We start from the raw sequence: 23,803 nt of genomic DNA, 5'->3' as shown, positions 1-23,803 counted from the left end.
GGGACGGGACACGGGACAGGACGACCTTGTCCCGTGTCCTGTCCCGTCCCGATCCCCTTTCTTGTCCTGTCCCGGTTTGTCCCGTCACGAAATTTCGGGACGGATCCGTCCCGTCCCAATAAGACCGGGACCGGAACGGGCCGACCGGGACGGACCAGCCTTGAACACCCCTATCTATAACGGCAAGAATGACTATACACAGTGTCTACGAAACCACAGAAATAATAAATATAAAAACGATAAAGTTGGATGCATCTTTTGCGCATCATTTTTTTGTGTCTAAATGTAGTATTGTATAATTTTGATAAAATAAAATTTAAGCCACGGGGTATTCCTCCGATCCTTAATATAAAACACATTTAATTAATTTGATTATATTAAGAAAGTTAGGTAAGTTAGTTAATTATAAAAAAAATGACATATTTTTCCTAAAATACCATAATCATCTTTCTTAATACCCCTCTCTTTCTTCTACTTGATTATAGTTGGAGTATCTATAAGGGTAATTTAAAGAAAATTGATAAATATGAGAAGTGAATTTTATATTTAGGGTCAAAACCAACTCAAGAATTGGGTTCCATATTAAGGACCGAAAGAGTATTATCTTTTGGCCAAAAAGCATGTGAGGTTCATCGTCTGACTTTTTGTTATTATAAATTTAAAATCCTGAAGTAAAATGTATTTCTTCCAATCCTAAAAATAGAAATTAGTTAAAAATTTTAATTTAATTTAATTCTAAACATAGAATCTTAATTCATTTTGCAACATAAATTTATAACTTTTCTCACTTCATTGTTATTGATTATAGTTATACATAGTAAAAGGGATTTCGATCAATGAAGAAAAATAATTTTAAAAAAATACATTTTAAATGACCAATAACATATAAATTAATCATTTATCTCGTCTGTCTAATTACTACCTTCAGTCCTTAATATAAAACCTCATTTGATTTACTTTAGTCTTAAATATAAGAATCATAATCTATTTTGTCTTTTATATTTATGTATTTTTTTAAATAGTCCTTCTAATAATGGTAGTTATAGTCAATATACTTGATTAGCAAAAATATTTTAAAAAATATAATATATATTTACTATAAATAACTAATTTAACTTATTTTGTTAATCTTTTCAAATTAATCAACTAGCTCTTATATTTAAAACCCGGGAGAGTACTATATAACAAAAGAAATTTGCGAGTAACAGCCCTAAATTGTGCGCATTTTTTGAAACCACCATTAGTTACCTCTAGAATATCATTCGCACAAACATCTCAGATTATGGTAAGAAAATATAAATTAAGATTGAGAAGGATTCACACTTGAAATTCTCGACGTTCATATATAAAACCTGGGATTCATATAGGCACGCCCATAATTAAATTGCTCGCCCTTATTTAATCTCTCAATCTTCAACTCGCCTAGTAACATTGCACGCCAATTATAAATATTTATCAAATCGCACACTCTCTCGTTTTTGCCCCCCATCAGATTGATAATTGTGTGCATAACGACGCCCAGCAAGCTAGTTTTGCTTGGGGCAGGCTGGCCATTTCCAAGACTTGGGAGAGGGTGTCTTCAGAACGGCATTCCTCTCGAAGAAGTTGGTTGGCCTCAGTTCAAACGAAGTGCTCAACAATGGCATTATTGGGAAATCCTCCTGTGCTGGCACGTGATGAATCCCCACCACGTGCCACAGAACAATGTCCTTGTTCTCAATATTCCTGTCCCTGCAATATTAATTGCATCCATATTGAGTACCTTAATATATTTCTTTCTCAATTTTATACACCACGTGATTTTTTAAGCTATGTCTATGGATCGATGAAAGTGAAAAAAAAGAAGAGGGAGGGGGGAAAAAATCTTACTTTTTAGTCCAAACGGCCAGGGTATCTTCTCCATGGCTCTGATCAACGTATAGTCCCCCAGCCCACTTCTCGCCCCTGTTATATGGAGTAACCCACACATTATAGTTTGTAAAAGCTCCTCGCATTTGTGGGTAATCGTCTTCAATCAAAAGGGGATGAACTGGCATCGCCGGAATGAGGCGGTAGCCGACTTCGTTGCCGACGGAGGTCTTCTTGTTAGGGTTAACAATGGCTAGCTCCGCCGGGCTACTCCCCAGCCTGATCTTAGCTGCAGATTCATTCTTCAGTGTTTGAGCCTCAGCGATCCAGTAGCTCTTCCTTTTTGAGCTGCCGTCTGTGACTTTCACAGTCTTCAAATCTGTCTTCACGAAGGAGTTTTCTTCACCGTCAATGTCGAGGTCGAGGTGGTAGATGTAGAAGTGGTCGTGGTATACTCCAATACTATTCTCCGACACCAATGTCCCATGTTCTTCTTCCTTCATTTCGTCCTTGTGCTTAATATCAACTGCCTTAATTTCCAGGATTCCAGAGAGTGCTATCTAGTGAACAGAAGAAACATTACATATATGTTAACAAACATTCAGACCTTGAAAAGTTCAGGCTGGAAAACTGTAAACATGATAATTAATTTTCAGAATCAAAGTTATTGATTTCACAGTGAAACTACGGTCTAATTTTAGGTTATAATTGTAATATTTTTTTTTAATAAATGAACATTTTTATGATATAACAGTAACAACCTTCTAAAAATGTTCATCAGCGTAAATTTTGAAAATAGTTAAAAACCTTAGTAAAGAACATTTTAACGCAAATTCTTATTCAAAATTTATATATATATTTTAATGAACTGTAATTTGTTTAAAATTTGTTGGGTTAAATTACCAAACTCTGTGTGGGTTTGGAGAAAAACAGCTTTGTTAAGTAAATAATGTTTGACATGCGATCGGCTTTGGCGTGTGATTCTTATGGTTATTTCGGTGTTTCCTATATATGAAAGTAGTGAATGACGTCTCATTCTTCTTTTACACGTGAAATTGAGAGAGAGAGAGAGATGAGAGAGAGAGTTACCCCTAGCTTGAGGGAACCGCTGGGCTTGAATTCCCAATCGATAACATTGTCGTAGACTCGTAGTTGCCCACAGTCACCACCGATCTCACCACCAAACTCACATCTGATCTGACCTCTCGAATCTATCAACATTTACGTAACAACCTCCACAAATTGAGTTACCACATTTTTAATCCCAAAAACATGTGACGACCAGATAACAAGATTCCACCCTTGTTTGTCACGCCGGCGACGGGATAATTTTCAATTTGTTTAAGGGGAAAAAACACAAAACAAACCAAGAAAACTCACTTTTTGATCGGGAATGCCATTCTCAGTGTGACGCCACGAGATTCCGCCGTGCTGTTCAAAGATACAGAAGGCGTTTTCGAGGAGCACGGGTTTGCCCTCACGGTCATGAAGGTAAACATCCATGAACTGAGCAAGAGGGGGACAGTCTCGGTTCGGTTCCAACGACACCATGGACTGTCCGAACCCGTACTCGCCGGCGTCCAAGACTGTCCTATAGTACCATTCATCGGAGGGATCCTGGTACGGCACGAATAGCTCCGAGATAAAGCCTCTGTAAAGCACCCTTCGAGACTTGTGCTTGTCCAGATCGTAGATTGATGCCATCGATATTACTACTCCTGCTCTCACATCGTACCCCACGTGGAACTTCCAGTTGGCCCAGCTGCGAACATGCTTCGATTATTCAAATGAAATAAATGCAATAGCCCCAGAATATGGTACTATAACTTAATTTTTTTAAAACAAAATGCTGTAATTCATTGATCACTATTAATTAATTATTAGAAAAACTGTGAAAAGATCTCAAAATCAAATCAGCACAATGTTGGGGAAAAAACGACTAAACTTGCATAGGATGAAAGAAAAGTCGTAGTATTTTTCCGAAGAAAACATACAGATTTAGAATTTGATTCTTTTCCGTAAACATTATGCTGATTTGGTCCTTTTTCACCGTTTTTCCTAATTCTTATAGCCCCACGCCCGCACATTTTTGTTTAGTCAAATCACAGCTGTTTCCCGTTCCTACAGTCTATTTCTTTCGGTTAATATCTTTCGTTTTTGACTAATTTGAATATATTAAAAAAAATTAGTTAAGTTAATTATTTATAATAGATAGGTATTGTTTTTTTTTAAATTATCCTTCCTAATTAAGTATATTTATTAGAACTACTACTATAAAAACTGGTTTAGAAAAAATAGATAAATATGAAAGAGAAAATAAATTAAAATCTTATATTTATAATTAAAATAAAAATTAAACTAACTCTTATATTAAAAACAAAAACAAACCAATAGTATTAAGAGAACACCGCACGACTCCAGTACGGGCCTTTTGTTCTTGAAGTAAAATAATCTTTATATATCGGCTGACCCAAAAAATAAAAAAGGCTATAGATCTATATATTGTGTATGCAAAATCTACAAGTAGAGAAGTAACATCAGGACTGTCTCATATTTTTGGAAAAAAAAAAAGCATACTCAATTTATTTTAGAACGAAAGTATGCCCATATGCTCCATAATGCTTTAAAAATATTATGGAGCTGAGATTTATAAATTATATTCTTAATACATACATAGTACACAAAGATATGATATAAATAAACTTACATGCTTCAATTCTAAATACAAGTCATTCTTTACTTTTAATTGATTCACGTGTTAAAAAATTTTAAAAATTAACAATATTATTAAAATCGCCATACGTTCAATGGAAACACATGGTTTCAATAATACTTTCATTCATTATACTAAACTTTGCCATTGTATTAATTTATGTTTCCTCGTACTATTTCAAAACTCAGTTTTCAAATACAAGGGAAGTATGAAAAATTAATGTTATATAGTATCTCTGGTTTTTTTTTCCAACAATATATCTAATTCTTAATATAAGATCTGCATTTTATATTTAGACCCATGGCAGTAATTATATAATGTCACACGCACACAAAAGACTAAAGCAGTAAACTTTGTTAAAAATATAAAGATGTGCATATATACTGAATAATTTAAATGTCCTTAAAATCATAAATTATAATTATAAACTTATGCAAAACACAGTAGATAATGTTCGCCAAAGTTCATTCGTCATCCTCGTGAACCATTTAAGGGACAATGTATCGTCATCGACGCCGAGCCTTTAATTAATTAGCGCGGGATGACATCTAAACAGCTTATTGCAGAATGAGCTGATGAGAACGAAAAGTATAGTATTTCATCGGTCAATCTAGATTCGAGACACATCAGCTCGCAAGCACCACATGTTAAAACTTGTTCACTTTGTTAGCTTTTAAACTCATCAAAAGTGAGATCAGTGTTATGATATATACCTGACGCTATGGCCTTGGATCTTAAATCCTGGCCCCTCTGGTTGAATCATGGCCATTCCGTGAAGCTTAGGACCAAAAGGTGGCTGTTGATGCTCAATTCTATACTCAGTATCCTCGGCCTTAGGCACAGGTTCCACAGATCTATCCCGGTACTGAATAATCTTCATCTTGTCAATATCTACCAGTATAAGGATTCCATTGATTGGCCTCACATATATATTGGCCGTCTCGCCCATCATAAAGCACTCAATTCTCAAAGAACGAATGCTCTTGGTCTCCCCATACCAGCCAACAGTAAAAGCCGCGCACACAACGTCCGACAAGTTGAGCCCTCTCTTTTTAACCGACTCAATGAAGGGACCGTACTTCAAGGGAAGTAAAATGGCCTCATTTTGTTCGTCGGAGGTGAGGGTGGGGAAGCCGTTACTGGTATGAACATTATCGGAGAGGATTTTTCGGGTTTTGAGGTTGACAAGGATCTCGTGGATTTGGGACTTCACGATGGCGATGACAAAGGCGAGGCGAGGGATGTGTACGAGGTTTTTGTTAGGCGATGAAGCCCATTTAAGTAAGGTGGTCTTGTCGGGGTCGTCGAGGCCGACATAGTGGAATGTAGCGTCGGAGGGGTGTTTTTTGAGGACGATGGTTCTGATCAGTGCAATCTCGTCTTTAGTGAGAGGGTCGAGTGGGTGTTCAGTGGTGATGATCGGAGAAGACGGGGTGGTCGAAGCAGAGGACACTGCTCGGAGATGGAGAGAGAATAGGGCAAGAAAAGAGATGAGCGTGAGGACAGGTTTTCTAAAGGAGAAAGCCATGGATTACTCCCTCCTTCTCTGACCGGAGCTTGCTCGGAGCTGAGAATGGGAAGCACACAAGACGTTAGAATCATGGTAGTGTCCTATTATAGCTTGATAGTCTCATAGATACGGCTTTTTTTTTGGGCCCGATCATAGATTAGGGCTTTATGTTACAATAAATTTTTGCTGAAGAGGTAATAAATATTTGCGGCGGCCCTCTCGTGGTCCTTCTTGATGTAGCCTGTGTTACTTAGATGGAATTCAATAATATCGGGGTTTTTTTTTTGAAAGAAAAGGGACAATTTGCGGCTTATTAGATTATATACTAAACATCTTTCTTAATTTCTTTCCTCTCTATCCTACTTAATTATTGTTTGGAAAATATCAATAAAATTAACCTGGAAACAAATTAATAAACATGTAAAATAATTCTTACATATATGACTAATATCAATTTTTTAATTGGGTTGTAAATTAAAAAACGGAGAAACACCTTTAAAATAAAAGAGAGAGAGATGGAAAAAAAAGTTAAAAAAATTAACCCCACCTATAAAATAACAGATTTACCGCAATTCTTATGCGAGAGCGAGTTGACAATTCCCTTTCCTAACGGTCTCGCTTGACCCACATTTACAGAGGATGCAATAAAAGAACCGAGTTACGTGGAGTTATAAAGTATTAGTAATAGTCTTCCGGTTCTTAATATAAGATCTAATTATTGAGTTGGTTTTAATCCTAAATATAAGACCCATTTATCATATTTATCAATTTTCTTTAAATTACCCTTATAGATACTCCTTCAACCATGATCAAGTAGAAGAGGAAGATGGGTATTAAGAAAGATGATTATGGTTTTTTAGGAAAAACATGTCACATTTCTTATAATTAACTAATTTACCTAATTTTTTTAATCTAATCAAATTAATTAAATAAGTCTTATATTAAAGATCGGATGAATATTAGATATTCTTAATTTTGAAGCACTGAGTAATTCTAGTACCCTGCCGTAGAGGCAACTTAACTAACACATGAATAATCAAAGCGAGACATGCCCGGAGGCTGGAAAGATACTAACTTCGCTACCCGATAAATGCTGCCTCCCTGTCGGAACTCAGATCAAACTGTTCACTGACTCGCGAGACGTGCTATATCCAGTACAACATGGGGGTGGAACTTCACATCCACTTCGAGAAGAGATCTATGAGACACGGTCCATCATTTTCTCAAACTGGGACCTGGAAATGTTTCATTCTTCCAGGGAGGCGCTACTCTGTGCGGACTACTTGGCAAGGAATGCTCGTCTAGTGTCTATGGAGGTGAACCTGACTCAACATCCTCCAAGTTTTTGTGTTCAAATGCAATAAGACTTGGTGAATAGTCACAGGGGTGTCTATATCTGAGGTTTTGTAATGTGGTTTTAATCTGTTCTACAAGCTCACAATTGCCTTACTTATTCCAACAACAAAAAAACTCATGTGCCACAACAATTAAATATGCATATATGCAATATAAGCCGGTAACTACGGACAGATGGCGAAGCAGAACTTTTTCCCCAGAATTATCCAAGAGATCAGCGGATTTTTTTTGGGGGGGGGGTAATTAAGCAGCTTGATTTGATTCCTGATCACGCCAAATGCCCAGTATGACCTGCTCGAGTTGGGCCTTGATGGACTGCAATGTGTTATTAAATTTAAGCGTACTCGTGGGGTTGGATTTAGTAAAAATAACTAGTTTTTTAAAACATAATAAATTAATATTTAAATTTTTGTTAAAAAAATACATATATTTAATACTCAAAAATATTTTGAATAGAATTACCTTCCATGCAAAAAACAGTAAAAAAATCTGAACAGGCCCAACAGTTGCCAAACCCAAATAAAGAGCTATCAGGGAACAAGCTAACTCGGCGTGACTCGTTTGAGTTATGACTTTGCATGTGTTAAAGGCCCGTGCAAAGAGTTAAAATGTCAAACGAATGAAATAGGACCTAAATAACTAAATTATGAAAATAAGGACATTGATTTTCCCCCGGAAAACGAAATGCTGGCTTCCCGCCACCTGGAGGCATCAAAACGACTGGCGCTAAAAACAGGCCCGGAGATAACTGTAAGAAAGGAAAATCTTCCCGTCTTCATCCATCCAAATATCTCAGCTCCAAAATCCTACTTCAGCTGTTTTGCTGCCTCCCAAAATAACGCCCTCTCTCTCTCTCTCTCTCTCTCAAAATGTCTTCGTCTCCCACACTTGCTCTTAGTCCAACCGTGCCTCACAAGTGCTACTTTCTCCGCAATCAATCGGCTCTTTCTCCATTTATCAGACCTTCCTTCTCACTTCATGTTTCCTTCAGATCCCTCACCTGCCGCTGCTCTGCCGATCGCGAAGAGGATCGATGGCTTCGCGAAGAGCAGCGTTGGCTTCGTGAAGAGCAGAGATGGCTTCGCGAGGAGCAACGTTGGGCTCGCGAACGCGACTCTCTTCTCCGCGAGATTTCTGACCTTAGGCTTCAAATTCAATCCCTAGAACGCCGGATTTTGGCCTCTGATGTGTCTTCTTCTTCTTCTTCCTCGTCTTCGGTCTCCGATGCTATTGCGAATGTTACGGCGTTGTTGCAGGTTCTGAAGGATAAGAACGATAATTTGATTGCAGAGAGTGGTTCCAGTTCGCGGGAGATGGTGCTAGAGGAGAAGAGGGACGAGGAAGAAGAGATTGTGAAGGAGGTGACGGTTCAGGACACTGCTTGGATTTCGGACAGAAAAGTGGAGAAGAGGGTGGAAAATCGGAGCGCCTTGAGGACGGGATCGGAAGGGGAAGAGGTTCGAGAAATGCAGGTCTGCGAGCAATATGTAGTTGTGCTTCCCTCTAATAAATGAAGGCGTGTGTGCGTTTTATGAGCACTGTTTGGGTTGACATTTACGAATTGATACCGCGGGAATTCCAGTGAAAATGCTTGGGTTTAGAGGTCTTTGTGATAAGGCTAGATGGTAAGTGCAATTGGACATATAGAAAATTTGTTCCGAATTTAGCTCGCTTTAAATATTAGGTGGAGCCGTTAAATCTTAAGAACTAACCATTATTTTTTTTATTAGAATTTGTGCGATTTTATGTTTATTACTTAGCTAGCATGGGCTAAACTAAAATTTGAGATGATAACAGTGATGGTAGAAGTTTTAGACTTCTTGCTTTTGTAGCGGATTGAATCTGGTGCATCATATGTGTGTCGATTAATTAACATAATTAACTATCATGTATAGTTTTGTCATTGTGATTTGTACTGCTTTATGCTTATATGGAAGTGTTATGCGTTATCGTCTCGTTTTTGTGTTTGTTCTATGGAAAGAATTTAATGTGCTTCCCGTGAAACTTCCACTGCCCTAGTTTTTGATGATAAGTAAGGAATTAAGAACTAATGCATCACATGATCTTGTATGATCTTAAAACTTCTGTACTTCAACAGGAAGCGCTATTAAATTTGGGATTTTACTCAGGCGAGGAAGACATGGAATATTCCAGCTTTTCAAGTGGAACTGAACGTGCTGTGAAGACTTGGCAAGTTAGTCTTATTTTTCATAGTTTATATTAAATTATATTTGAAGAGAAGAAAAAGGATTTTTTCTTTCCATGCTGACCTATATTGTAATCTTAGGAGTGCTACACATTTCACCACATGAATTACATTGCCTAATCTGTTTTATTTTCCAACAGGCAGCATCAGGAGTCCCTGAAGATGGCATCATGACAGCTGAACTCCTGGAGAAACTATATATGGAGATAAGGTTTAAGGATGCTGGTGTTGTGAATGAGAAAGAAAATTATAATACTGTTTCACCCGAGGTATGCTAACCCTGACTCCAGAACTATAATGTCAGACCACCAGAAGTCCTTATATTGGATATGCATTTTGACATGTGAGATATCTATCACTTTGACAAGAAAATAAAGACCTGAAGCACATTGTTCATGTGGCCCTATTATATTTGGAAGTTTTCGGGAAGAGTTTAAAGTGTTCCTGGCACTAGTGCCCTTAACACATCTGTAATTATATCAACTCACAAAATTTCCCCCCATAGATCCATAAGGGGTTCTATTTATAAGCCTTCTTCCTCCATTGGCAGCATCGAGAACATAATTATCTCAAAGCCTTTCCCAAAGCTTCATTGCTTGGCAGATGATTTTGGCTCCTGTAAGAGCTCTGTATAGCTGTGTTCTTTATGATTTATTACGCCTACAAGAATTCATGATACTTCAGAAAAAAGCACTGATTGGAATTGCAAACTAAGATTCCATTCATGCCTATGCCTAAAAACATCCTCTTGTTTAATATTTAGTATGAATTATTTTTTATGGAAGGTACCTGATAATGCAGAGTCTCTCAGCCACATGAGACAGTCAGTGCCTTTGCATTACATTTGGATGGGTCGGTAGAAGCTTTCTCTTCCATATATTGAGTTAAATTCTCCCTGATTAGAGTAGCTTCCCTTTGTAGACTGTATGTATTGTGCTGATACAGAGATGATGAGTATATGTGTCACCTTCTGGCTGGCCTTCCACTGTGTACAAGTATCAGTTTGACAATAAAACTATTACGTGCATAAGCTGCTGAACTATACGTTGATGTGGGTTATTTTTCATGTAGGAAGTTGCGAATGGTGCTCCAGTTGCTTCTATGGCAGAAACTTCTGAGTTCCAGCAAACTATTGTGGGAGATGGTGATGCAGAAATAGATGTCTCCCATCAGCGAGTCTTCCTCCTAGGAGAAAATCGATGGGAAGAACCCTCGAGACTTCGTGCCATTAAAGGAGTTGACAAGGGCAAGACGAAGGATGGAACGACACAATGCCATCAGTGTCGTGGGGAAGGTCGCCTGTTATGTACAGGTAATGTTGTTTCCACAGATACTCTTAAGTCTTAATCTTACATATTTACGTAAATGCTTAATTTCGCTATCCAATGTTATGATCAACTACAGCAATTTCCCCGTCCATTTAACTTCCATTTCTTTTATTACAGAATGTGATGGAACAGGCGAGCCAAATATAGAACCCCAAGTAAGAAATGTTCATGCTGTTATAGAAATTTTACTTGTTATTTATCTCCAGTGTGACACAAGATTTTGAAACTCACCCGAGTTCTATCATGCAGTTTTTGGAATGGGTGGTTGAGGCTGCTAAATGTCCATATTGTGAGGGCCTAGGGTACACAATTTGTGATTTATGCGCTGGAAAAATCGTTATATAGGTATGCCATGCATTTCTTCACATATTCATACATGTACACGATTGGCCATATCAATGTGACTCATGATTATGTGATGTGATAAAAGTGTTAGTGGTAAGGAAGTGATCTATATATTTTCAAGATACGGGGGGGTACGTGTAGGATATTATATATCGTCCCAAAAAATTGTAGGGTATCATATTATGTTACTTATAAAATCTTGGTAAAAAGTAAAGAAAACTTGCTCAAGTTGGTTTAAGTAGTATGGGTTTTGTTTCCTTAAGCAACTACTAGTATGGGATACCATTTGCCTTTGATACTTTTTTTTGCAAAAAAAAATTGTTAGACCAAAAAGAAGAAAAATAGATAAGATTTGAGACTTTGTATCTAATGAATTTCCCTAGTTTTTTTAACTTTATTTTGCTGGCAGTGGAGATCAATTTCTTTTGGCATACCGAGGACAAAAGTTTGATTCCTTTCGGCTAGATTTGTTTTGCATACCAAGCATGTCTTTTATTGTTTTTCTAAAATTATTGTTTTTGACAATTTTTTAAATTTTATTTTATTAAGCGAAGTTCATTTTTCCTTTGTCTATAATATTTTATTTATTTGGCCAAAATATATTTTATTTAAACCTTCATATATATTAGGTTCGCATTATGTGGTATTTACATTTCTTGCCGATGATTTATGGTTCCATATTGTATGTCTTCACTCCAGCCAATAGCAAATTCTGTATTTTATATTTCACCAATATATTTTTTAATTTTATTCGCATAATTTTATTTTGAACTTTTTATGAAGAATATTTTAAATTCATTATCTTTTCTAAGTTACTCTGCGGCTGGTAGAAAGAAAATTTTGAACTCGATTAAGTACAAAATTTGTTAGTCAATTTTGCACATTTTGATGTACTTGTTTTGATTTAATATACCACCTCCGGTCCTAATATAATTAGGACCGGAGGTAGTATTAACTTAGTCCACTCATGCATTACGTGATATTTTTATTATTATTTAGATAATCATTTAAAAATATTTGTTAAACTTTTCATAGCATGCTAGTATCATGTAGGAATGCTTTACAATTTTCATTGATGTGTGTTTTTAACACGCATTTAATGTATTGAGCTGTGGGGGAAAAAAAATATCATATATTCGGGTAGCATAATTAACATACCACACAATGTATCCTAAAAAAAAAACAGAGAGAGAGAACACAGTCGCGCGCGCGCACATTGATAAAGCAACATGTCATTGATTCAATAAATTTATAGGTTGGACACTGTGCACAAAATGCGATTAAATTTTAGATGATGACTAGTTGGATCAAATCAAACGTACATAGTTTTTTTTCCAATCGAACTGCGTGGATACCTTTCCTCCCTAAATAAAAATTTAACTCCATCGTTCTCCTACCTGCAATCTATCTCTTCCTTCACAATATTATACTAGTCTTTAGCCAGAAAATGAAAAAGTTAGCTTAAGATTAAGCCTCAACATAATACTTTAATAAATTTTGTTTCATAAATTTATAATTTTTCTAAATATTTTTGTTAATTATATGCATATTAAAAAATTAATAAAAAAGTAATTTCAATACATATGATTAAATAAAGTAGTTTTAAAAAACTAACACATTTGTTACAAATAATTACTTTTAATTAATTTTTTTTGACATTTGCAAATTAAGTTATAAATATAAAAACATAAGTAGTAGTATTTAGCCTTTATGTCAAGGAACAGTAGTGATAACTAATTTCTGCCGTTGCATATTTGATTGGAGCGCATGATTTTGATGCTTATTTCTGCAATTCGGAACCAAGCTTTGGTTGTCCCCATAACATTGGACGCCCTCATGCTAAGGTTGCACAGAGACTGTGAATTTGCCTGTAGAAGATAGGATAGCTAAAAGATGCATTGCTACTAGACAACCTCATCGTGCAACATAATCAAATACAGATGATCTTAATTTATTAGAGACGCTAAATGATGGAAGTAAAAATCAATTTATAGTTTTTCGACTTTACCGTATAACCAAGCATAAAAAACAGCGTACTTGCGACTTATAATCACAAATTTGTCTTCGGCTTGCCCTGACCCGCAACACGCCTCGTCAGTGATCGCATGGTCACGAACTCCTCAGCCGCAGTCGGGTGTAATCCCACCTACATATTTAGCAGAGAAGAGAAGCTTTTCAGAAGGCGCGAACATTCCTCATTCTGGTCTAATCATAGCATTTTTAATTATACTTCCTCCAGTCTAATATATTCCCTCCAATTCTAAATATAAGACCTACTTTATAGTGTAATTTATACTAGAAAACATGTTTTATATTTAATATCGAAGGAGTACAAAATATAAATAGCTGAATTACGTATTATCTAATTAAAAGTAATAAATGAATATGAAATATATTTTTGTACAAAACATATGGAGATAGCAAGAGAAGGGGCGTATGCCAAAAAAAGATGAGAAAGAATGCATGAATTACGTATTATCTAATTAAAAGTAATAAACCCTAGTTAAACTTGATTATCCTAGAAGAGGATAATATCTTATTCAAATCAAAGTAACCTAAATCCTAGATGGGATATGATATTGCTAGATATCTCATCTTTAGCCTAAAACAAAAAAGAAAAACTTTAAAAGGACATTCAAACTAAAATCGTAAAAAAAAAAAAAAAAATCATGTTCCGTCATAAATGACTCAATCCAACATATGATTAGCCATGACTCAACATATTTAGTATTCCTCACGTCATGTTTTTGTGGTACAGAAAAGATCCATCTTAGGCGGCATGGAAGGAAGCCGCAGGGATCCAACCTAAAGCACATCAAGCTTATCTCGACCTTATATTCAGATTAGTACTATGTATAGTGTTCGCTCATTGGCGTGCATGATTAAATTTTAATGTAACCTAAACAACGCACAGTGATTTTTTTTTGGGGGGGGGGGGACATTTTTTAATTTTTCCAGGGTTCATGTATAAAATAAACCACACATTAATGAAAGCTTTCGAGGAATCGCAGGGTAAGGTTACCCCCTGCATCGCCCAAGTATTCGAGATGCTCTAGCACGTTTTAAATCACAGCATTTGAAGCAACATTAGGCAACCACTGTCCTATCCAGAATAACAGAGGAATAAGCAACAAAAGCTTTGAACTTACCGTGCTGTCAAATTGTGCCTTAGTAGCTCCACACTTCAAAGCAACAGCAATTCCCTGGAGGTCCACACCAAATTAGGATCAGGAATTTATAGCACAATAAACCATATTCAAAGAAAGTGAGGAACAGCAAAAGGCAAAATGAAATCTAGCCCTATAAAGGTCCCCATAGAAACAAGCCCATCACAACAAACTCTCATGAGTAGTATATAACAGTTAGCTCAACCAAAAGAAAAAAAATACTACCTCTGGACTTTAATATGAAAGTTATTTTAACTTTTAATTTGGTTCTAAATATGATACTCTAATCCACTTTGTTTTTCATATTTATTTATTTTTTCCCAAGATAGTTCTTGTAGTAGTTGCACATATTAAATGTTTTATCAAATGGTAGCTCTAACTAATAAACTTGATTAGTAAAGATATTTAAGAAAGACAACACCTATTTATTAGAAATAACTAACTTAACTAAAAAAAATACTACCTCTGGACTTTAATATGAAAGTTATTTTAACTTTTAATTTGGTTCTAAATATGATACTTCAATCCACTTTGTTTTTCATATTTATTCATTTTTTCCTAAGATAGTCCTTGTAGTAGTTGCACATGTTAAAGGTTTTATCAAATGGTAACTCTAACTAATAAACTTGATTAGTAAAAATATTTTAAGAAAGACAACACCTATTTATTAGAAATAATTAACTTAACTAATTTTTTTAGTTTATTTACATTAGTCAACTTAAGGATAGCAGGTAGTATATAACATTGTTCTTCCCTTAAATTTCTCTATCTTGACACTAAAATAGTCGTCACACACAGTAGTTCACCCAGCGTCAGATACAAGTCTCAAAACCCTCATCTTTACAAATTCCAATACGAAAGGAAATGAATAGCTAACAATTTGAAAGACTTAGATCATAAATTTACTGCCTCCTTAGGTAATACCGGCAAAAAGAACAAACAAATTCATCTTATATACTTGCTGCAAAGGCCACTGAACTGCATATGTTACTCTTCATTTGCTAAAAAGACAGCATCCTACAGGCAAATTCCCAGACGATGAAATTTCAGGTGTGGAACCATACCTGCATAATTTCAGGTGCATCTGGCCCACACATTGATGCTCCAAGGACTTTATCTGTCTCAGCATCAACAACAAGCTTCATAACAGTTTTTTCTTGCCGCCTAGTTAAAAGGAACCCTTATTAGTAATTGTTAGAATTTAGCATCATATTTTGATAGGGATAAATAGATTGTAACGAACATAACTACTACTGAATAGAAGTGTTCTTGAAAAGCTTGGAACTAGAGCGAACTGGTATATGCCACAGCATAAACTAGAAAATTTAAATTTTAGACAAGATTGTGAATGACATATTGATAATAAGATGGTAAACCAGGACACCAGCACAGCAATTGAACTGGATGCCCAGAGTACTTACATTTTATGTATCTATCACTATTTGTAATAATAAACTGATGTCTTCTGGTCTTATATTTCAAATAAATGTTCAAGTGGGGCGCAAAAATCTACATCAATGCACATACCCAGAAATGGTGTTCTTCATTGGATTGAATGTTGATGTAAAGATTAAAATATCACCGTTTGCTTGCTCTAGTGCCTGTTCCTCGCTGAGACCAACTACAGAAAGTGGTGGAATGCTGCAGAGGAGAAATGATCATGAAAATAACGGCAGAGGACAGAACGGAAGGAGACATATTATTATCATATGTTTTCCATATGCATAGCTTCTAAGGTTTGTTACTCAAATGGAACTGTACCTGAACACTGCATAGGGGACATTATTGTAATCTGGCTTGCTTGGTTGCCCCTTAAATACTGTGTTCTGGAAGAGGCAAAAGAAATGAAATGTCATGTGTAATCCTCTACACCTAATATCCCCTCACCACCCCAACATGAAGATTCATGATATGCTGAGTCACATGGGACACTTACAGCAAAGCATGTTCCTTCCATCAGTGCCACAGGAGTAAGGTTCATTCGATTTGTTACATCCCCCACGGCCCATACGCTAGGCATGTTGGTCCTTGAGTACTCATCCACCTAAATGGCGTGGAAATGGAATGTGATGAGTTGGGTCTTGAGAGTGTCACAAATTATAATCATTGTTTATGAAATTGCCCTTGAATTCATCATCCAGAAAATTGGCTGAAACATATCATTCAATGCATTTCAAAGCTAACATGAAAAAATACAAGGTGCACTGGAGCCACCAACTTCTACCTGCACACAACCATTTTCTTACCGGCCTATATTCCTATGCACTTAGAAACTAACAAGTGGGTGTCTTGCCTAACCAGGAAACTGGGAAAGATGACATACTTCCCTATCCCTCTAAAGACGTAAAAAAAAGTGAAGCATCTGTTTTTAACTGTAGAGATAAATAACCTAATAAATAATTATAATTCCTTTCTGTTTATAAAAAAGCACAGAGAGAAGAATACAGTAACCAACATCATAACAACATGATAGCCATTTGCAGTTCTGTTTTGTCCTCTCAACCCCCCAGAAAAATACTTGATAGTCTGGGGTGAAGTTGAGACATGTCTTCTGTAGTTCAAACAATATGCGACATGGACGCAAGAAGATGCGGCAAACCTTTATAGCCCCAGTGTTGTCAAGCTCCACACCAGCTGCTTCTAAATTCAACCTCTTAGAATTAGGAGCCCTACCTACAGCCAAAAGAAGACGATTGAGCAATTCTGAGATCTTTAGCATTTTTAATACAAGTTTAACAAGCAATATGATGCATTTGGTTTCCACTACCTTTAGATTATAGGGATTAGCTCAATCTAGCACAAGTTAAAGGCCCTAGAGATAATTTACCGTATAATGATAAAATTAACATTACAATTTATTATTCAGAAAGCTAAAAAAGGATGAATATCCTTTTCTTTTTTTTTCCTTCTTGGCTACTTGTTCTTACCAGTGGCGAACAGTACAACATCAGCCATCAACTCCTCACCATGGTCTGTAACAGCCATAATTCCATGCTCTGTTTTCATCAACTAGAATATACAATTATTGACATTAGTTGAGCCTCAACTAGAAAATTCAAATAGAATTTGGATATTCACAAAAGTTTAGCTCACAGTAATATATGAGAGTCCCACCAAAACCCCAAAGGAGATACCTTTGACAAATTTGTTCTAGGGTGCAGATTAATTCCCCGGCCTTCAAGATTTCTGGCAACTACAGCTCTCATTTCATCATCAAAGCCTCTGCAACAGAAATAAATTTTCATTGGCAATATGTTTGGGTGGAGAGCAATGGGGTGAATTAAAGGAGAAGGAATCACAATCTGGAAGATAGTAGTTCCCCGTGTAACAGAGTCAAAAACTTTATACAGAATCGAAAGGAAATCAAAGGGGATTCCCCTCCTTTATCTGCAAACTCGATTGTTATTCCCTTCCAAATTAGAGGGCATAGCAGTAAAGAGAGAAAGCAAGTTTATTTTAAAATCTTGTAATTTACTTTGGTGGCCTAAAGCTATGCATGATGAAAAGAGTATTAGCAATTAATAGTGATTTTAAACTGGTAAACATCCTCCTTTGCCATATCAGCCGCATCCTGACAAATGGGAGGTATCCTTTTCCATGCCATTCTTTCCTTTGCTGTTCCTTTCCCCATCTTCCGAACTTCCAATTATAGCTTTAATGGTAATGCCGCAGACATAAGAGAAGTGATGTTAATGAAGTATTACTAAATAATGCAACTTGTCTATGACATTTCTCCGTTTGACAGGGGAAAAACTCTTTCTATCTTCTAGAAATAGACCAACCTCAATCATCCCCCTCTACTTAATTGCTTCCAATTTCCTGTGCCATCCGAACAATCAGAATACATGCACCAATTCCTTATTCTCATCTAATCCATACTTGGCCATGAATTTCAATATTCTATTACTCACAAAAGGTTCAAATATGCAAAAAACCTTTGCAGATCTAGAGAAGAAGCTCAACATAAGCATACATTATTAACTGCAAAGATAACCATGATGTCAGCTATGGAATTAACCAAGATATGGACTAAACCCTTAATCACGCCTCAAATGCCGAATGGAATCATTGGGGAAACTGTAACCACCCTGGCCAGCTTCCTTGTTTTAAATTTTACCTTAACATCCCCCCCCCCCCAAAAAAAAAAAATCCCTCTCCATGATTACAGAAGAGCAAACCTCAATGGAAGTTCTTTTCTGAAAACTAGATCGACTGTGGAACCCATTCCTCTCCATATGGAAGCAAACTCAACTGCAATATAACTGACAGTAGAGAATAAAAATCAATAACCACCAGATAGAATGCCCGAACAAACACATGGATGAAGAAAACAGAGGCATACCCTCCTCCAACCACCACAGCACGCTTAGGCAACTCCTCCAAACTTAGTGCTTTGTCAGATGTTATAGCCAACTCCTGCAAGATAACACCACCGCAGAGAAATAGGAAGAAATAGTGTGAATAGGAAGACATAAACTACACTCAAAATAAAACTGATAAGAAGTAACACGATCAATAACATAGCAGATGAAGTAATATGAAGCAAATATATATAATGATATCATAGCTGTGATAATGATAGAAGTTGGTGAGGCAACTAACTTGTCAGAAGCATATATTTGCCAAAAAAAAGTATCAAAACACGAAGATTCACCTCCCCAGGAATATTCAGACGCTGAGCCCTGCTCCCAGTTGCAATTAATATGTGCTTGGCTGAATAGGACAGTTTGGTGCCATCCAGTTGTGTCACCTCAACTTCATTTGGACCTGCTAACCTGCCCTCGCCTTCAAATAATTTAACCCCAGCATTGGATAACAGCCGCTTGTAAATTCCATTCAATCTGTTTATTTCATCAGTCTGAAGTTTGCAAAAAACTTAGATTAGTGAATGACATGCAGTTTCCATCTTGAATAAGTTTTGAAAAGAAAATTAGAGACGCTAATCTTCTGCCACTGGAGAAGAAACCTGATCACATGAACAAGTCCCAGCACTTATTTAAGATGACATCAAATATATGAACACAACATTAAGCAGGTAAGTCCTTATCTTTGATGCCTAACTATAATGTTTATAGGCAATATAGCACAAAAGCCCTGCAGTTTTCCCATTATGAAATGCATGATTAACAAAACTGATATCAAAATTCACTACCAAGCATCAATTGTGAATTCTATATCACCCTCATCAGAAAAATGGAAAAAGTACTGAATGGTCTGCACATTAGAATAGCAGAAAACAGGTCAGTAGTTTTGTGCTGTCATATGTCCAACTGACAATTTGAAGCTGGTAATTGGAGAGGATGTGGTCCAAAATATATCGGATGTCACATGAACAGTCACCATCAGGCTAACTTCATATAGTGTTGTCCGTATAAAGAACTGAATGGTATACCAAAACTTTGGCTGTCAAACGTTCTCACAGTTTCTAATACTTTTTTTATTTTTTCTTTTCTCAGACATATTTACAGTTCATTTAGTCCAATTCCTTTGATGTCATGATAACATAAAGGCTGAAATAGAAAGAAAGCTAATAATTTCAGAAGCATGGAAAACTTAAAAAGTACCTTCTTTTGCAATAGTTTCTTCCAATTAAAATCAACCTTCTCACTCAATTCCCACCCAAATTTTCTGGCATCCTACAGAGGCAGGTGTGTTCATTAAACCATCAGTGAATAGAATAAACAGAAATGGTAATATAGGCAGCACCATATTTTTATATTAGAGATTATAGAAAACAGCTACTTACTTTTCTATCTCATTCACTGTTCTGTTAAGTGATGGCATAATTTGTTTGGAAAATTTCTTAGCATAACTATTCTAATACTTCCTTTTCCAAATTTTGATTAATGTGCATGTAAAATTTAAAAGTTATTAGAGGCTACATCCATGCATGCACATGGAAGCCACCGCATCAGCTGCAATCATGACGTGGCATATTAGCATAATTTGGGCTTACTGCTTTTTGTTGCCATGCCCCCTATGCAAACGGCTTAAAATAAGCAATTAAGAACAGAATCCCATAGAAGGAATGCATAAATGTGTAAAAATTTTATACTTACGCTAAATATTAGAATCTCTGCTGATATAAATCACAACTACAAGCTCTCTTAAGTTTAAACTCTCAAAATTTTCAGAAATTGTAACTCAACTCAACAATAAGGGGAAAAATAAGAATCCTTTTCACGCAGATGATTGCAAAGGGAAAACTAAATGAAAGAACCGATTGTGTTAACTAAGCAGTTCACTATAATGCTTGGTACTGCGAGCTTACAGATCAGATCCCTACCTCAAGCTCACCTCCATAAGATGCTCCATAGACCAAAATCTTTTTGGGAACACAACCACGAATAACACACCTGAGAAATAAAAGATATATAGTTCTTCATGAATAACTTCGTGGCTACTGTATTAATATTTCTATTTCTTTTCAGGGAACTTAAAAGATAGAGGAAGGAGGAGGAAGGACAGGAGATGACAGGTTACATTTAATTATGCATCTAAAGTATAAATTAATCCCCCACAAAAGCAAATATTATGATGCAAGTTTGCTAAAATTAAACATAAACAATTCATCACTCCAGCATAAACAGAAAATTTATCCATGAAAAAATGTTTCTGAAATTAAAAATATAATCTGCTGGCAATATGTCATGAATAGACCACAAATACATCTTGTTCATTGCAAACAAGAAGAGCAGCATGCCAGAAGGCAACGAAATAACATGGTAGGTAATAAGAATCTATAAAATATGAGAGGAAGACTGAAATAGGATCCAAAGCTGTACGACACAAACAAAGCCAGTTTAGGCTACTCGATGATAGATAGACCAAACAAATTATAAATTCATTGTAACAACAACTAATACATGATAATTGAGTCCTTTAAACAAAAACACCTAGCAGTTTTACACAAGCAAAGTAGTTAAAAACAGTTCCAAATTGACCATGAATTCTTGATTTAAGCATTTGGAGATATAGACTAAAACAACACAGCAAGTTTAGTTATGATATCAGAAAGAAGCAAACTTCAAATAAATGAATTAATGAACATTTACTGGGAGAATCTCAGTTTGGAATTTCCTAGCAACAATATTTCAAGCTAAGGAAGAACTAACCGAACAAGTGGCTTATGACATTAATACATACATAATAAACACAATACGAACTTTTTGAAATCTGTGAATTTCAACTAAGTGTAAAATCTATTTGAAAACAATTCATAAATCGCGATTCTCCTTTTTTTACAGGATAAAATGACAAACAATTAGAAAAAAAGGAGTTCAACAATTCAGAAAGCGAGGAAAATGCTAAAAGAAACAACAGTCAGTAACACAACTGCAAGCTACTATAACCCAATTAGCATGGAAGACCATTCAAACGAGAGAAAATTTGACAAGGAAGGAGCACTGAGTGCGTAAGTTTTGAAGAAATGAACTTACGTTCCACCTACTCCTCCAATCGTTTCTGAGCTAATCGGATGAAATGGAAGTTCACAAATCCCCACCTTGTAAGACAGATTTCAAGATATTAGAAAATGACAAACCACGGATAACATTTGAAAATAGAAAAAATCGATCACAAGAATAGTTGACAGAATATGACCTAGCAATAACAAGCACATTACAAACACTACTGCTCCAAAAGTTAGTAACGAGCAGTAATCCACAGCCAAAGCTAGAAACAAGGATTTCTATCGGTGGTAATCATAAAGAACAACGGGTAACTCAAAATTATCTTGACATACTAGCGACAAACGTCATATTAACTGGTTCTATAGTGAATAAGAGCATGTTTACACACCTTGGCCCCATAATTAGCCGAAAATCTGGAGGCACGAACTCCGCCACTTCCCGCTCCGATAACAAACAAGTCGAAGTCATAGTTCTTGTCATCTTCACTAGGCTTGCCCAATTCCCCATCGATAAGCATCTTTCGCGCCATTGCTACGAAACAAATCGAGATAAGACTACATGAAAGAAATGAACGTCACCGCAAAAACAGTTCAGAGATCAAACACCAAATCGATATACAAACCAGTAAAAAGGAAAAACACTACTGACGCAACCACGATCACTCTATTTCGAAGTCTAAACAGGAATAAAGAGCTGAAATATTTGCGTTGTAACGCATTTACAGGATACTCGTTCAAGAAAATCGAAATCAAAATTCTGGATTCTACCTTGATTTAATATGCGAGATTCCGGGAAAACAGAATAGGAAGATTAGCTACGGGCGCGTTACTTGGACAGCGAGAAATGTCTGAATTACGGTTTTCTAGGTCACAGTAGCGCTTTATATATGCGTGTCCTAATAGGCACAACGACACGACCGAAGTTGTGAAGTCAGAGATCTTAAAAAAGAGTAGACTGGGATGGAGGCGAAGCATTAAGTGCCAAGAGGCAGTGGATCCCGCTGACGGAGAGGGCTGAGGTAACGAAATTTGTTTGCTTCTCTGGGACGGTGGGACCCCGTTCCATTTGCTTTTGCTTAGCCCCTCCCTTTTGCCACTTTCCGTTAACAAAATATTCACACCCCACCCAGACACATGCAATATAAAATGAGTATACGTGATCTTCAAATGTCATATAACACAATTTTAATTAAATCATATCTAATTAAATTCCATCCGATAATTCAATAAATAAAGAATGAAAAACATAAGTTCTTGGTTCAAACCCTGTATCTAGGAAAAATTATGGTCGGAAAAGTTTTAATGTAACCTTCGGAAATGAATTAACGTTATTTAAAAATATATATATATAATCGCCAACAGAATAGTAAATAACTTTTGAAATCTTGGGTACCAAAATTAGATACGAGTTCCCTAAAGTTGGTTAAATTGGAGCTTTGCAACCTTTTGTTGGTAAGAAATAAGGGTGCATAACCAATATTATGGAGTAGGCTGAGGCCGATGGCGCTAAGGGTAAAAAGCCCAGTGTGAGCAAAAGAAAAGATTGTGACCACACCGATGATGACATATGTGCGTGCGTACGAGACATAAGAAACTGTACTGGAAAGCAGAGTCATCGGACGCCAAGCATTCTTGTCCACAAAATTCGTCACTGGAATACGATTACCATTTGCCTTTCCCATCTTCTCCATATTTTTATTTAGGAAAAATCGTGAACAAAACCACCAAAATAAAAAAATTACAAATAGAGACATATAACAAAATTAGTATGGGTTTGGATAATAACTTTTGTAAACAGGTCTTTATGTGCAACTTTTCTATTTCGACACTTTTATGATTTTTCCTTTTATTTATCGATCTATCTAATTGTGGTTAATATCAAAAGAGTAGCAGATTTTCCTGCAAAATATTTGTACACG

At 36.1% G+C, this 23,803-nt stretch overlaps 3 protein-coding genes across 7 annotated transcripts; 1 reads left to right on the top strand and 2 right to left on the bottom strand.

Moving 5' to 3' along the window:
- Window positions 1-1,522: 1,522 nt before the first annotated feature.
- LOC114730585 (primary amine oxidase-like) lies at window positions 1,523-6,089 on the bottom strand. The gene is made up of 5 exons (XM_028917681.1): window positions 5,275-6,089; window positions 3,229-3,610; window positions 2,938-3,045; window positions 1,870-2,408; window positions 1,523-1,731 (listed from the first exon to the last, which is right to left on the bottom strand). Exons 1-5 carry the CDS (start codon window positions 6,087-6,089, stop codon window positions 1,527-1,529), a joined length of 2,049 nt encoding a protein of 682 aa, XP_028773514.1. The 3' UTR covers window positions 1,523-1,526.
- Window positions 6,090-8,247: 2,158 nt separating this feature from the next.
- LOC114730614 (protein disulfide isomerase pTAC5, chloroplastic) lies at window positions 8,248-21,042 on the top strand. 3 transcript variants are annotated; one of them, XM_028917727.1, is made up of 7 exons: window positions 8,248-8,899; window positions 9,526-9,621; window positions 9,774-9,902; window positions 10,705-10,945; window positions 11,079-11,116; window positions 11,211-11,306; window positions 20,905-21,042. In XM_028917727.1, exons 1-6 carry the CDS (start codon window positions 8,297-8,299, stop codon window positions 11,304-11,306), a joined length of 1,203 nt encoding a protein of 400 aa, XP_028773560.1. In that variant the 5' UTR covers window positions 8,248-8,296; the 3' UTR covers window positions 20,905-21,042. The 3 variants fall into 3 exon arrangements, with proteins under 3 accessions (XP_028773560.1, XP_028773559.1, XP_028773558.1); XM_028917726.1 differs by lacking the exon at window positions 20,905-21,042 and adding an exon at window positions 14,065-14,429; XM_028917725.1 differs by lacking the exon at window positions 20,905-21,042 and having other exon boundaries at window positions 11,211-11,520.
- On the bottom strand, window positions 13,060-22,790 carry LOC114730613 (glutathione reductase, cytosolic). 3 transcript variants are annotated; one of them, XM_028917724.1, is made up of 18 exons: window positions 22,653-22,789; window positions 22,274-22,439; window positions 21,913-21,977; window positions 20,760-20,829; window positions 20,038-20,109; window positions 19,128-19,331; window positions 18,816-18,889; window positions 18,652-18,735; window positions 17,608-17,695; window positions 17,401-17,482; window positions 17,073-17,146; window positions 16,410-16,517; window positions 16,235-16,299; window positions 16,001-16,114; window positions 15,538-15,637; window positions 14,456-14,509; window positions 13,315-13,452; window positions 13,060-13,174 (listed from the first exon to the last, which is right to left on the bottom strand). In XM_028917724.1, exons 2-17 carry the CDS (start codon window positions 22,412-22,414, stop codon window positions 13,357-13,359), a joined length of 1,491 nt encoding a protein of 496 aa, XP_028773557.1. In that variant the 5' UTR covers window positions 22,415-22,439; window positions 22,653-22,789; the 3' UTR covers window positions 13,060-13,174; window positions 13,315-13,356. The 3 variants fall into 3 exon arrangements, with proteins under 3 accessions (XP_028773557.1, XP_028773556.1, XP_028773555.1); XM_028917723.1 differs by having other exon boundaries at window positions 13,170-13,452; window positions 22,274-22,416; window positions 22,653-22,790; XM_028917722.1 differs by having other exon boundaries at window positions 13,170-13,452.
- Between the last annotated feature and the right edge of the window lie 1,013 nt (window positions 22,791-23,803).

Source organism: Neltuma alba, unplaced genomic scaffold (genome assembly GCF_004799145.2).
Source record: "Neltuma alba isolate B1F8T4 unplaced genomic scaffold, ASM479914v2 tig00012745_pilon, whole genome shotgun sequence".
Lineage (NCBI taxonomy): Eukaryota > Viridiplantae > Streptophyta > Magnoliopsida > Fabales > Fabaceae > Neltuma > Neltuma alba.
Note: the sequence above shows the minus strand (reverse complement) of the source record. Positions and strands in the feature narration are given on the sequence as shown.

Coding starts and splice junctions, on each gene's coding strand:
- LOC114730613 (XM_028917723.1), bottom strand. CDS start 22,414: ATGGCGCGAAAGATGCTTATCGATGGGGAATTGGGCAAGCCTAGTGAA. Junction 15,638..16,000: donor ATGAAGAACACCATTTCTGG/GTATGTGCATTG, acceptor CCTTTTAACTAG/GCGGCAAGAAAAAACTGTTA. Junction 13,453..14,455: donor AGGCACAATTTGACAGCACG/GTAAGTTCAAAG, acceptor CTAAATATGTAG/GTGGGATTACACCCGACTGC.
- LOC114730585 (XM_028917681.1), bottom strand. CDS start 6,089: ATGGCTTTCTCCTTTAGAAAACCTGTCCTCACGCTCATCTCTTTTCTT. Junction 3,611..5,274: donor ATCCAAGGCCATAGCGTCAG/GTATATATCATA, acceptor GCATGTTCGCAG/CTGGGCCAACTGGAAGTTCC. Junction 2,409..2,937: donor GCGGTTCCCTCAAGCTAGGG/GTAACTCTCTCT, acceptor TCTGTTCACTAG/ATAGCACTCTCTGGAATCCT.
- LOC114730614 (XM_028917727.1), top strand. CDS start 8,297: ATGTCTTCGTCTCCCACACTTGCTCTTAGTCCAACCGTGCCTCACAAG. Junction 8,900..9,525: donor AAGAGGTTCGAGAAATGCAG/GTCTGCGAGCAA, acceptor GTACTTCAACAG/GAAGCGCTATTAAATTTGGG. Junction 11,117..11,210: donor AGCCAAATATAGAACCCCAA/GTAAGAAATGTT, acceptor TCTATCATGCAG/TTTTTGGAATGGGTGGTTGA.